Source organism: Styela clava, chromosome 4 (assembly GCF_964204865.1).
Source record: "Styela clava chromosome 4, kaStyClav1.hap1.2, whole genome shotgun sequence".
Lineage (NCBI taxonomy): Eukaryota > Metazoa > Chordata > Ascidiacea > Stolidobranchia > Styelidae > Styela > Styela clava.
Genome location: NC_135253.1, coordinates 19,734,462 through 19,748,934, shown reverse-complemented (window position 1 = coordinate 19,748,934; position 14,473 = coordinate 19,734,462). Strand labels below are relative to the sequence as shown.

General features: G+C 36.9%; 1 protein-coding gene and 1 long non-coding RNA gene across 2 annotated transcripts; one reads left to right on the top strand and one right to left on the bottom strand.

Moving 5' to 3' along the window:
• Positions 1-1,501: 1,501 nt before the first annotated feature.
• Positions 1,502-5,001, bottom strand: LOC120326588 (protein mono-ADP-ribosyltransferase TIPARP-like). Its single transcript, XM_039392907.2, has 5 exons — positions 4,942-5,001; positions 4,590-4,631; positions 3,944-4,065; positions 2,727-2,904; positions 1,502-2,558 (listed from the first exon to the last, which is right to left on the bottom strand). The coding sequence occupies exons 4-5, from the start codon at positions 2,809-2,811 to the stop codon at positions 2,278-2,280; spliced, it is 366 nt and encodes a 121-aa protein (XP_039248841.2). The 5' UTR covers positions 2,812-2,904; positions 3,944-4,065; positions 4,590-4,631; positions 4,942-5,001; the 3' UTR covers positions 1,502-2,277.
• A 3,635-nt stretch (positions 5,002-8,636) lies between these two features.
• LOC144422193 (uncharacterized) lies at positions 8,637-11,007 on the top strand. The gene is made up of 2 exons (XR_013475189.1): positions 8,637-8,801; positions 10,015-11,007. It is a non-coding gene; the product is annotated as an uncharacterized LOC144422193 (long non-coding RNA).
• The last annotated feature ends 3,466 nt before the right edge of the window (positions 11,008-14,473 follow it).

The window sequence follows — 14,473 nt, the reverse complement described above, 5'->3', positions numbered from 1 at the left end:
ATTTTTTAATTAATTTTTTTTTTGAATCACTTATGCGACTGTGCTGGAAAAACGAGTTTGCGTAAAAATTTACATTTTGTCGGGAATTTTGTGTCGCTCATAAGTAACGCGTATAAAAACGGAGCAGTGTTTCTCCAGAAATAGAAACAGGGTCTCATTTCAATTTTCTTTCGAAATATAACACTAAGGCTTATTTTTGGCGTATGTCTTTTATTTTCATTCATCAAGAACAAATTTACAAAGCAGATAATTACTAGATTTTCAAATATACAAAATATGAGAATCGGTATGAATTTACTTATAAATAACACGGTTTTATTAAAATTTCTGCTAAGCATGGAATATTTAGGTAATTGAAACCTTTTCCTCTTTCACGCGTTTTATTTTAATTCCATATTCCAGTTTCCATATCTGTTTCACATTTAAGGCAGGAAGTTTTTTTTAGAATAAAACTTGTTGAGTTTCATTCTGAACAAGAAGGAGCTCTGTCGCGGACTAAAGTGTCCGTGTTTTTTTATTGTGTGTTTATGTATTTTTATGTTTATAAACAGTTATGTTGACCCTTGTTTAAGTCTGCTTTGTCGGATCTGGACTCAGACCCCTCATTGCACGCGAGAGAGAAAATAGGTAGGATAGGATAGAATTTACATATTTATCCCGGGGAAGAGGAAAGCCGATAAGACGGCATAATCTTATGATGAACCACGGCCTCTCGTCCGGTTACCTATCTAGGTCGGGTATGGGATTTTCGGCAGCATGGACTTGATGATAGAGGAAGCCATAATCGATCAGGGGTTACGTGAACCACCCTACGGCGGCGAGGAGTCCAGCAATCCTCTCGTACATGATCATCCCCGCATGGGAATCGGATCTGCGATTCCTCGAAGAGTAATCAGAGATGCGGTAGCGAGCGTATTCCTAACGCTTAGCACGATGCGCCACACCGCCGAGTCAATCTCTCGTTACTAGCGTAACCTCTACTGATAATGAAATGCTAATGTTCAAAAAAATCTGTGCGCAGAAAACATATAAAAAAACGCTGCGATGTTGCTCAATTTAAAATTATATATGTTGCAGGCTAGAGAGCAAAACATTGCGTTAGATTTTTCTTTAATTCCAGGAGCGATATATGGAAACGGAATCTACTTTGCTACGGACTCCGTACATGCTGTGTCAATAAACAAGATAAACAACAACATAATAACATTGATAATAACAAGAGTGCTATGCTCAATCTATATGGACACGTATCGGTAGCGCTCAAATTCACTGTAACTTACCAGCAAGCTCACGAAACCGACTGAAAAAAGTGATCACGTGATCAGTTACTATGTGTTCGTGGAATCGCCACGTGGTGGCAAATTTCGATGACGTCATAGCTCACAACAAACGAATCTCATGAAACTCACAGGAATATTTGAAGTTAATAAAAAAAATTCCATCTTTAACCACTGAAAATTTCGAAGTAATTGGTCCAGTTATCAAAGAGAAAACCGTTTTTCATAACGTGTCAAAGAACAACGACAACAAAAATACGAAAACGATCGTTATGTCCACTAACGTGTCCTACAAGTAACATAAATAATATACTTGCGACATTTACAAAGTTGACTCTGACCAACGGGGTTGCAACTGAAAGTACTCAGCTTTTTGTAATGAATTTGACCAATAAACTAATTAGACACTGTCCAAAACATTTTACGCAAACTCATTGTTTTTTTCGCATATGCTGCAACTGTCAGCAGTTAAGTCACTATGCCAAACATTTAACAAACTTATTTAGACACTTTGCCTATTACTTTATTTTATTACAAAATATCATTTCCATTAGTAACGCTTAATAAACAATTTTTGAATTTTTACAAAAAGAAGAATTAAGCATTATGTGTGCATAAACTGTATTTTAACAATTCTTAGATTTGCAAAATTAAAACTGGCAACATCTATTTGCTTGTTTCAGGCTCTATTCTGTGACATCACAATATGAAGTTACTGAGTTGAGAAAGGGTTGCTTGATCATTAGAACAGAAAACATATTTATGATTATCAGTCTGAATTTGATCAGACAAAAGGTTACAGAAATACATTTTTGTTGATGTGCGGAAGGAATGTTGAATTGCAAATATTCACGATTATTCAAAATTTTGTTCGGTATCCAGCATTTGTAGAGATTTCGTTGTTAAAAATAGGAACAAGTTCTAATTTCCGATGACAAAAATTTGATGTTACAAAATAAAATGTAATGTTAAGACTTTATTGCTTTATTGGTAAAACCCTTTAAAACGCCTCATCAGTTGTGTAAGTGATAAGATATTTCGGATAAGCGCAAGAATCCAGAAAAACGACAAATATTCTAGGGCTTTTCAAACTGTCCACAGCGCTATCATACGGTTGGCCTCTAATATCCGGAGGAGTGTGGGTCATTCCCTGTTTCCCAATCGTGTATCTTCCCGTGACAACTTCAGCCAGAAACATTTTCCGCACCCCTGCACTACCTGTGTAATTCCGTGCAAGTTGAGAGTCTGTAGCAAAGTAGATTCCGTCTCCATATAATGCTCCTAAAAAGTGGAGAAAAACCTAGAATTGGATCTAACAGTTTGGTAAGATTATGGTTTTCAATTTGAGGTTACGGTTTTATGTTTAGCCAATATCACCAAACATGTTTTGTATATTTTTCCGGAGCACAAATTCAATTAGACATTTAGAGAGAAAATCTTATTGCATACCATTTAATGTTCCTGCTAGTCTAACAAGAAATCCGTTTTTGCATATACCGTCAACGTTTTCTTGTCGTGTTCCGTGAAAAAGCATTGTTGTGACATCATGGTTACCATGGTATCGTTCACATGCGCTCTTGGATTTGCAAAATTCCAGATGTAACTTCTCGTTCGCAATAATTTCAATCTAAGAGAACAATTAATATTCTGGTGTATTTGGCATCCAATCATTAAGACCAGTTGTTCCCAAACTTTATTCGCCACGAGTCGGAAAGATGTTTGCGGGTCGGAAGAGTGTAGTGCCCGAAAGTGCGCGACGGTTTAGCCATAAAAAAATTTTGAAACATGTTTGTTTGGCTTATAATAGCGCCTTATGTCTTAATTACTCAGACCTGGAATAGTTTGTTGATAAAGAAGACAAATCGCTGAAGTTTGATTCTTTACAGTACAGAAATATGAACGCAACCATTTATCTAATACAACCCCATTTTCAGAATCTAGTTTCTGTTTGTTATTAGACATATCTTAACTTTTTTATATGGTTGATAACTAAAATATCGATGGCTATACCAGTACATATAATTGAGTTATCGGTACAATAAAATTGTTTCGATAAACACTTGCCGAAACTATAATATTGATATATATAACAATTGGTGGTATCTAGAATCTAGATCGCAAAAAGGTAGAAACAAAATCCGTGAAACATCATTCCACTTAAGCTCGCTGGGCCATTTTAATCGATACGCGGGTCGGATTTAGCCCGCGGTTTGGGAACCCCACCTCACCCATGATATAAACTTGGAGGCGCTTCAGAAGTGTGTGAACCAATATGGAGGAAACTAATTTTGTTCTCCTACTTTACATCAAGTTGGGCAAAGGGACTGAAACCTATGGGCACGCGGTAGATTCACTGCTAACACAGACATTCCCCGAAATCGTAATAGAACTAAAATAAGGAAAATCGAATTTTTTTTTGAAGCACATAATAGTTTCCTGGGGATTAATCAGTCGTAGAAATTCAATGATATCTTTGCGTGGAATCCAGCAGATTTTAAAATTATCTATATTTTTCCGAACAACAAAGACAAATAGTTTGCCTCAAAATCGTACTGCATGACACTGAAGATAAGAAAGATGATTACGAAGATGAACTACTTAGGAATAGGATGTTAAGACTATGTTATATGATGAATTCTATTAAATATAGGAGCTATTCGTTTCACCTTTTCAATTTTTTTGAACCGTATTCCAGAACTTGCGAAGCGCTCACTAATTCGTTTATAATGTACAAAATCTTTGCGTGGGTTGATTTCTTCTATAAAGTAAATCGGTATCGCCGGAGCTTCTATATTTGAAAAGAAATTTGTCATTATTTCAGCACTCATTCCAGCATATCATGTGTGGTCAACCCCAGGGCACACTTACAATAAATATATACAAAGTGCTCTATATACCGTATTTTACGACTATAAGAATAAGGTACACCGCAATGCAACGTCGCATTGTCAATGAATTGCTTAATAAATTGAGGGTTTTGTTCATATATGACAGGGGTGGCCAACCTGCTCCAACCGCAATCGACAAAAGTTTTCAAAATAGCTCGCGATCAATTGATCAGTACCGAATGTGTACTGTGCGGTATATTACCGACAACTGCATACAAGCACACAAAAATTTACGATATACGAGACGCACTGCCAATGAATTGCTTAGATATCAGCTTGTAAGACGCGCAATTCATTTAAAAAAAGATTTAAAATGCGCCTTATGGTCCGTGAAATATGGTACCTTAAATATAATAATAAAATGTTCATGGTATCTCGACCGTTTCTGTTACTGTATGTTCAGTGAAATAGAGAAGTGACAAACCTGCGACATCTATAAAGTTGACTCTTGGAACAGGAGCTGCAACTGAAAATACAATTTTGATAGAGTTGAAACATTTTTGTAAGCTTGATTGAAGGGTTGGGTACTTTGGAATACCTGATCATTTCAGAATAGAATGTTTTCAAAAACGCATAAATTTTTGAAGAATACTACTATTCCAATATATTTTCATACTGACTTCTATTTTTTTGGAGATTAAAAACTATATTAAACTAAATTAAAAGTTTGTTTTGCAGGCCTCACTTTTTTCTTGTGGGTCGCATTTGAACCGTGGGCCACAGGTCGCACACCCGAGCTAGGGACATATACGGAACTGAAAAATGTATCTTTATACCTGGTACCACCGTTGAGCGTTGCTTCCTGCAGCATATTATATTGAGAAAGTTTCTGCATCCCAGGTCTAAAAGGAAACAACATAACTCATTATAATATGATACCTTACATATGCCAGGGCAATAGTTGCGAATAATAGAATATTAAACATACCAGACAAATATTGATATCATTAAACCTTAAATTTGAAAAAAAAAATAATTATTGTATCCCATTCGATTGAACACAAACTGGACTCATAGGTCGTTTTGTTCATTTTATTTAAGCACGAATTTGCCTTTCTTCAACTACTGGACCAATTACTTCAAAATTTTCGGTGGTCTCTTTTTTTGTTGTTGAGAAATCGATTTTCTCCTTAACTTTTTGACCGATTGGTATGAAATTTTCAGTTATTTGTTACATTTATTCATTTTCAGTTGGCTGTTACATTTATTTATTTCAAGAAATTTCACTCTGACGTTTCTTATGATGATATCATCAGAAAATCGCGCACCAGAATCGAAGTGTTCAAAACATTCATTCAACTTAAGAAATTTATAGATGCGAATACTATTGTTTGATAATTTTTTGCATCGTTTTGAAACAACTATGGTTGTTTCTGATCGCAGGCGGTTTTGGTTTTATAAAAGATATTTCAGATAGAATACAAAGAGTTTTGACGCATAAGTCATAAGCAAATTTTTTCTGATGCACATTTGTAGCATTCTGATTTAATTGCCAATCCTACTAAAACATTTTCACAAATATGATATCCAATATATAATTTATAGTACTTACATTTCTTAATAAATATTGCTGCCATAATAATCAGGAAAACGAAAGTGAGAGGAACCAAAATTATTGTATCGGCAGCTGCAGCACGCCGTGGAAGAAACGTAATGAACCAGATAAAAGACCAGAAAGAGCCTGGAAATTGTAACACCTTTCATTCCACACATTTTATATCAGCGAAGACTTGAAATTAGCGATTTCAAACATTATTAATCTACATCACTGATTTTCAACCTCGTTTCCGCGGCAACTTAAGGCTCCGCTAGAACAGCACGGATCCGCAAGCTGCCATTCAATTACAAGAAACTCTACTATTACTATATTATTTTAATATAGTCAAATACTTAGATTTATTTAAATTAGATTTATCAATATTATTATTAAACTTGCTGTTCTTTCCTATTAATAGATTATGCAATCCAGACTACAAAAAGCAAGTGAACTATATTGCACAGCTGTTTCTTGAGCTTCAGGAATGTTTCAATGTTCAATCAAGATTCCGCCACACCAAAAATGGGAACAAATACACGGAATGGGAACACAATGGGTACACATACTACGTTCCGGTGTCCGCCATCTTGTTCACATACTACGAGAGTACCCAAAAATGCTGAAATCCTCTGCTCTATGAGCACAGAAATATCTCATTTACATGAGAACAGCGCGTCAGCGATTGGTTGTCAATTAATTATAGCTTCGGTACTTTTTATATTTGAGAGCTCGAAGCTTTGATCGGACTATTGAACTCTAATTTCCAAACTTATATTTAATCATTTCGCACCTTTGATATAAAAGAAACTAATTGTTTTGGTTTTTAAGCATGCATACCAAATAATTCATCAGTTATTTCAACATAAACTTGTAAAGAACACATCTTTCTTAGATACTTACTTGATTTACTGATGTTCATTTTACTTGGTTTTTATATCGTTGTGTTGATCAACGTTGGTCCTGCATCAACTGCGATACCCGCAGCAAAAAGCGGTGATTAGTCCAGATCAACCTTACAAATAACTCCACTAACGAATCGTCAGCACAAAGTTGGCTAAAACTAGGGAAGGGATCGTTCGATCGTAAGTCCTCGCCACTATTACAAAAAATGTGCAATTTGAGAAAAATACCCTCAATATAAAATAACACCCTAGTTATTATCCAGTTGTGTTTAGAGTTAGAAACGATTTGAAAATCTGAGCAGTTTGCATTTATAAACCTAACTAGATAATCACTAATTTTCCTATTTTAAGCGTTGGCGGAGGCTTTGTATAAAAGATTCAAGAAAACTCAAAAGTGACCAAACTTCGGGTTTGGTCCGCGATACTTCTATTTTTGTTTCGCCTTCCACGCTACTTCATTGATTTTCAGGTTCATGTGTTTGTTTTCGGTATGCTATTAAATTTGTTGTGTCACCGACGACTACTTACGCTACCAGCCGATTGTTGAGAGACTTTTAAATCATTTTTTAGGGCGAACAAAGTAAATCCGATCACGCGCATCTTACCGCCGGTCAAACATTTTTACGACGGTTTAATTGGACTATATTAATTTAAATAAACATTCCATATCTCTTATATGAAAGGCAAATACGCTTAAAAGTATCATACGAGAATCAATAAAAATATCTTTATTTGAAAACTCGTTTTGTTACTATCCTGAGTAAATTTCAATTTGCGATTTTTCTAGTAAGACCCGATAAATTCGTAAGACTAGATAGTTTGCTTGCGCATGCGATTTACCTATCAAATATTACACTCAAATCCTGTGAAAGAGTCAAAGTATCACAATCGTTATTTTGACTTACCGTTTGGCGTTTTTTTCAACATGACGTAATATTTGTATATTCAAAAATATTTTACTATTAAAGGAATTATCCTGTTGGAATCTTGATTAAAATTCCAGTGCTGGGTGAGAATCACATTCCTGAACAACTCGCGCGGTTGAAATTTCACATTCATTCGAGAAGTGACGAAATATCCAACTGAAACATAAAAGATTAAAAGAACATAAGAGAATGCTAATTTTGAACAAATTGTGTGTGTGGTAGGATAGAATATGGAAAATGACATTCGATTTTTCCTTAATTTCAGGAGCATTATATGGAAACGGAATCTACTGTGCTACGGAATCTCAACTTGCACGGAATTACACGGGAAGTTGCGGAAAATGTTTCTGGCCGAACTTTTCACAGGAAGATACACGATTGGGATTCAAACCATCGTTATGATTCATCGCATATAACAATCTGTTTTTTAAAAGTACCGGTAAATAATTTTAGCCTAGTTTATCACAGCTATTTCTACACTATTTTTTATTACTGCAATTAAATTAAAACTCTTGAGAAGACAGAGTGATCATTGAATTTTCTGATTTATATTTAAGTTTCCGAAACACAACTGCAAACTAACGAATAAGGTTAAAAAACGCGAAAATGAGGTAATGTTCACGACCACGCACGAAAAGCTGTCGAGTGAGAAGAGTGTCTGAGCGGATGCGAAAAGGAAGCATTGTTACGTCACTTGTTGCATCTTTCCGATTTGCCAATGTCACGAAGTAAATAAGGCAGTCCATGCCCGGGGAAAGTTTTATTCCCACGTTCAAGCAACCCTTTATCAACTCTGTATCTTCATATTGTGATGTCATAGAATAACACTCGAAACAGGCAAATAGATGTTGCCAGTTTTTATCTTGCAAATCTAGAGATTGTGTATATACAGTTTATGCCTAACTAATGCTCAATGTTTCAATTTGTATAAATTCAAAAATAATTTATTAAGCGTTACTAAAAAATATTATATTTTGCAATAAAATGAAGAAATGGGCAAAATGTCAAAATTAAGTTGTTAAATATTCTGGCATAGTCTTCCCCAACTGCGGACAGTTGCATAGGCGAAGCAGAATCGACTGCTTTTAGAAGCAAGAGGTGTCTGAGTAAAATTGTTTAGTTACGTTATTATTAGTTCATTGGTCAAGTTCATTAAAGAAAGCTGATTCGGAAAGTTGAAAAATATCACACTCTAAGCCAACTTGTAGGGAGCAGTTGGTGGATAACATTACGAACAAACAGCTGATTTGAAACTTGATGCTCGCAAGCAGGTTAATGTTATATAACGGTAATACGGTATACATATAAAATCTCAGTTAGGTGGTTAGAGCAGGCAAATCAAATGGAATTAGCGCCAATGGTGCATATCGGATCATATGTACACACTAAAACACTACAAAGTCCTTTTTAGTGCGCTCCAGAAGTGTGTGTACCAATATGAAGGTAACTAATTTTTTTCGCCCAATTTACATCAAGTTGTGTAAAGGGACTAAAACCTATAGGCATAGGGTATATTCACTCGGCTAACACAGACAGTCCCCGAACTCGTAATAGAACTAAAATAAGGAAAATCGGAATAAAATTATGACCTAACCATAACAGTCTACACACACTACGGGAGTACCCTTTTAGTGCCGGAAATCATTTTAAATTTTATTCAATTCGTTTATTACTCCAGACCGCTGCGGTCCATATACAAATAAAACAAACAAATACGAAAATAACACCATAAATACATAAAACACTTGCTAAATAAACGAAAACATTAAAACTGGTACCTATCTGGGATCGTCTGTACACAGCTCCTCCATTGTTCCGGGAATTCAAGTTTAAGTTATACTAAAACGAGCGGTGTGTTTGTTTCAAATTTTATATTTTTGCTTTAGTGGCGAGGCTTTGTACAAAATATCCCATCCCATGTCTGTGGGAATGAGATTCAGCCGTCATCCGTTGATTCCTAGTGCCGGTAGCGTCGGATTCGCTCCTTCAAATGCACTTTAAACACTTTTTTGGTTTATAAATACTCATCTCCGTTTACTGGCATATGACAAAAAAGCTGCGGTTTTCCTTGAGCAACCAGAAGATCGTTGAAATCATTTGTGACTTTGCCTTCGAATGAGATTTCAACTAAAACAGAGCTCGGCGAGCAATGAACATCCATGCTCAATGCAAGTCTGCCAGGCAAGGTTGAGAACCCCCCTAATTAAGTAGAAAGAGACGCGAACGAACACTGGGACATTATATGTGGGCTTGTTTCTTCTGCAATGGGTGGCTTTCAAACCTTATAGCAATTATTGGCAGGCAGTTTATAAATAGGTATGTCTTGGCATTCGCCTGATCTTTCCACCCTAATCCTTCTGTATTTGTTTGAAGATGAGTGCCCGAGACTTGACTCATGACTGTAACTGTAAAAGTAACTTGACTGTAAAAATATAAGGCAATACTCTTTGAGCAATATCTAACGTTGCACATTTTCTCTTTCAGTTAATATTCTGGTACTAGACATTTTCGTCTAAAATTTCTAATGGGCTCAGACCACAATCGGAAAATATACGACCTGTTTACAGCGTGAAGAAATTTCTTCACAAGCATGGCGATTCAGCAGAAAGTCAACATATTCGAAATCGTTCAGCTTGCTCTGTCCATTTTTATGATGATATTGACTATGGTTATCATGATTGAACTCCGATTAATGACGAGAAGGCTGGGTTACGGAAACATATACCGTTTCGAACACTATGGACCCTTAGAATTCCTTGTATTCAACACTGTATTTTCTGTGGCCACTCTTATTCTCAAAATCATTTGCGGTCAGACGGGCTGTGGCTGCCAATTCTTGTCTAAACTCTCGTCTCAATCAGGTTTTGAGTCCATTTATTTTCTGTTTTTCTCCATCGGCCACCTCGTTACCATGTCTATTTCGGCCTGGTTTGCTGCTAATATTAAATGGATGTGCGCTATCGTGGGCCAATGTATCTTGTTCTATATATCTATCGCTATTGTTGGTCTCAGTCTTCTGGGAAGCATCACTTCAGTGGGGTATTGCGCAGTTCTTTACCGTAAAATGGGATCCGAAAGTACATGGTTTAGCATCAAAGCATGAAGTATAAACTGTAAAACCTTGTTCAGATGTACAGCAAAAATTCATGTAAAAAATTCCATGGCGTTTTAAACTTCTTCCAAAGTCATTCTGTATGTAGTTCATATACTTAATTCCGTATAGTGGGATCAAATAAGTGAACTATTTTGCGCGCACGTATTTGATACATTGGTGTGAGAATATTCATTTTGACGCTAACGCCTGATAAACAGGTTCTTATTGAACTAGGTTTCCATTGATCGTGTGCTATATAGTAGTTTGATGTTTAAATTAATCATTTTGTTCTAGTCTTGTTTTTTCGTTCGTTCAACTATTGTCTATTTCTGTTAATTATTGAGCTTTTTATGTGTTGAATTGTGAGCAAACATAAAGTTTAATCCAAATTATATGATTGCCTTTTTCTACTTCGAAAATCATAAGGTCAGTTCGCTGGTAGTGTGCCGTATTTGAGATCACCACTACGGCGGGGCAAATATTTGAATAGCGAATCGAATATTAAATTATTCGTGCTAATGATTTGGTTTCTGCGAGACTAACTACTTATCCTTCTTCTATGCTTTTGTGTCGGCGGATCCGTATGCATATAGTGCAAGGAGACTGCAGCAAGAGTAAAGATAACTATCCTAAGTGATTCGAGAGTCTTGCTGCACACTAACACAAATATATTCGAATGGCATTTTACTATTCGAATATCGGGTACCACGTAACCTGCTTCGCTTTGACACGGAACTAAATCGATCGTCTATTGCGCGAGAATTCACCTAGACCGCTCGCTAACAGACAAGAGCGACAAAGTTGAAAAATCGTTCTCTTTGCGTTGTGGTGCTATTTTTTTTTTGCCCTCCAATCGGTTGTTTTAATTGCCTGTTTCGCATAAAAAAACATACCGACACCATTCTCAAATTTAGAAGCGTTAACTCAAGTAGGGCATTATAAATAAATATCCTAGTTTTTAAACTCCGTATTTACTTACTGAGTTATGCTCAAATTTATTTTCGGAATTAGCAAATTCAGCACTTCACTTAGTGATTTTGATTATGTCATGCCTTGATGATTACTGCCAAAATGCTTCATAATTTAACAATTGTAATCATTTTCGATGATAATAGACGCAACAATTAGTGAACGAGCCAGTGAGCATTGTTACAACGAAATTCACGATCGATTTTACGTTCTACTTACTCTTTGCTCAACGGCCATGCATGGTCGAGTAAAATATTTACATATTTGAAACATTACTTTGTCAACGATGGAAGGGGTCACTAAAAAGCTAATACAAAGTGCTTCAAAGGGAATGGAACATGACAGTTCTTATCTGGTTACATCTTACAGACTGTTTTTCATACAAGTAACTCATACCAGCTTTTGGAAAAACTTTGACTGGTCATTTTTAAATGCATGCTCTTTATAGAACTCGAGTTTTCTAACGACCTAAAATCGCCTTTTTCACATTTTAACTTTTATTCTTAATTAATTTTATGTTCAGGTCATGCAAGAAATGGGTAATGACATGTCACCAAGCATGCGAAGTTTGAAATCTGTGAAATTTATTTCAAATAACTAATCTGGTTTGACGTTTCTGAATTCACGTTTTTTTGTAAAATATAGAATTGAAACGATACGTTCAGTGCAAAGATAAGTATATAACACTATACCGCAAAAACGACTTTTCGAATTTGTGTTTTTTTCTGATAGCTGGCGCCGTGGGGATATGTCGCACAGTTCACGATTCAGTTGAAGACGCGCGAGTTCGGTGTCCAAGCTAAGCGGCGCAAGTCACGTGGGACCGAATATTCGAATAGTAAAATGCCATTTGAATATTTCATATTTCGAATATTTTGCCCAGCCCTAGTTGTTACATGTGTTGTTGTTACGATAGGATAGGATAGGATTTACATATTTATCCCGGGGGAGAGGAAAGCCGATAAGACGGCTTATCCATATGGCGAACCACGGCCTCTCGTCCGGTTACCATTCCAAGTCGGGTATGGGATTAGTTATATTGTTTGTTTTCGGAAGCATGGACTTGGTGGTGGAGGAAGCCGTAACCGACCAGCGGTTACGTGAACCACCCAACGACGGCGAGGAGTCCAGCAATCCTCTCGCACATAACCATCCCTGCATGGGATTCGAACCTGCGAACCCACGCAGAGTAATTAGAGGTTCGGTGGCGAGCGTATTTCTAACGCTTAGCCCGTTGAGCCACACCGCCGCGCCACGCCGCGTAATTTAACTTGGTATTTTAAATACGTGCTTAAGTTTTGTTTCTATTTTAACTTGCGTTGTTTGTGTGCGGCTCTTCACAAATTTGAGGTTTGAAATTTTGCTCTAGGACTAAAAAAGTTTGATAACCACTGCTCTATACGGTCTGACGGTGGGCTATTAGCGGTAATCATTTAGGGTTTGAAAAAATCTTTAATGGGCCAGGGCCACGGTCGATGTTGAAAGGGTTGTGGCCACGCATGCGGCATGGGCCATAGAAAAGACACCACTTTCACTCGCACCTCAGCCAGACAAAATATCCGGCGCATGTTCACTAAACGTCGTAAGTACTTCTAGTTGGCGTGGCACAAACTTTTTGAATATGTTATTCCTAACCTCCACCTGACTACGTCATCCAAAAATTACGTCACTACGACGTCACAATCACGTCATAGAGTTTGCCAAAGAAAAGCTACGATCACCCGAAATGGCATATCTGCCGACGATAACGAACTTTTGGATTTAGGATTTAACTTGCTAACGCCACGATCCATCTCATGTCGGGATCGTTGCGAGAAAACGAGAGAAAAAGCTTGCTTGATTTCGGGTGATCGTCTGCGCGTTTTGGACAACAACTTTGACGGGCCTAATTTCGTCACTGTGGCGTGGTAGTGGCGTAATTTTTGGATGATGCAGTCAGGCGGGGGTTAGAAATGAAATATGCAAAAATAGTCATGCCACGCCAACTAAAAGTACTTGACGGCGTTTAGTGAACTAGCCTCCAATGTCTTCGACGTCACAGTGACGTAATAGAGCCCTTCAAACGATACGAACTGCAATCCAAGACGAGCACCCGAAATCGAACAGCTAATTCTCTCGTTTTCTTGTCGCTATGATCCCGATAGGAGAGAGATCGATCACGTTAGTCGGTTATTTATCGTTGGCGCCGATGCCATTTCGGGCGATCGTACGTATATTTGGCAAGCTTTATGACGTGATTATGATGTCGTAGTGACGTAATTTTCCGATGCCGTACCTAGTCAGATAGGGATTAGGATTGACATATCAAAGAATTGTTATGCTACGCCTACTAGAAGTACGTTAGGTACGAAACTACATGAGACCCGAAGTACGGTACGAACTACTCGAGACCCCATATCTGAATATGGTATCAACTCTAAGATAAGGATAAGATTTACTTATTTCATCATTTACTCCATTTAAAGTTAGAGATGGAAACAAAAATATTGAATTCTGGAGATTTTAACATTGGTTTTATTTTTTCACATAATGTCAGAATGTATGATTACAATCTATACCGTACCTTACCGGGCAGCCGGGGGTGGTGGGCAAGGTTTTTGGACCAGGGGCCAAAAATTTTGACCATGTAGACTGGCGGGCCATGTAGGTAGGACATAAAAAAATGACATTTTATTAACAATATTTACAGTGTTACAAAAGCTAAAGTGGAAAACAATAAGCCTTGTGCCAAAACTAAATTCAATCGCAATCTCAACAAATCATCACAATTTGGTTTTAGTTTGGTTGTGGCAGCATCAGGCGGGTCAGATTGAATTACCCAATAAATAAAGTAGCAAAATTGCAAAATGAAATAAGTAAATTTTTTTCTCGATTCTAGAA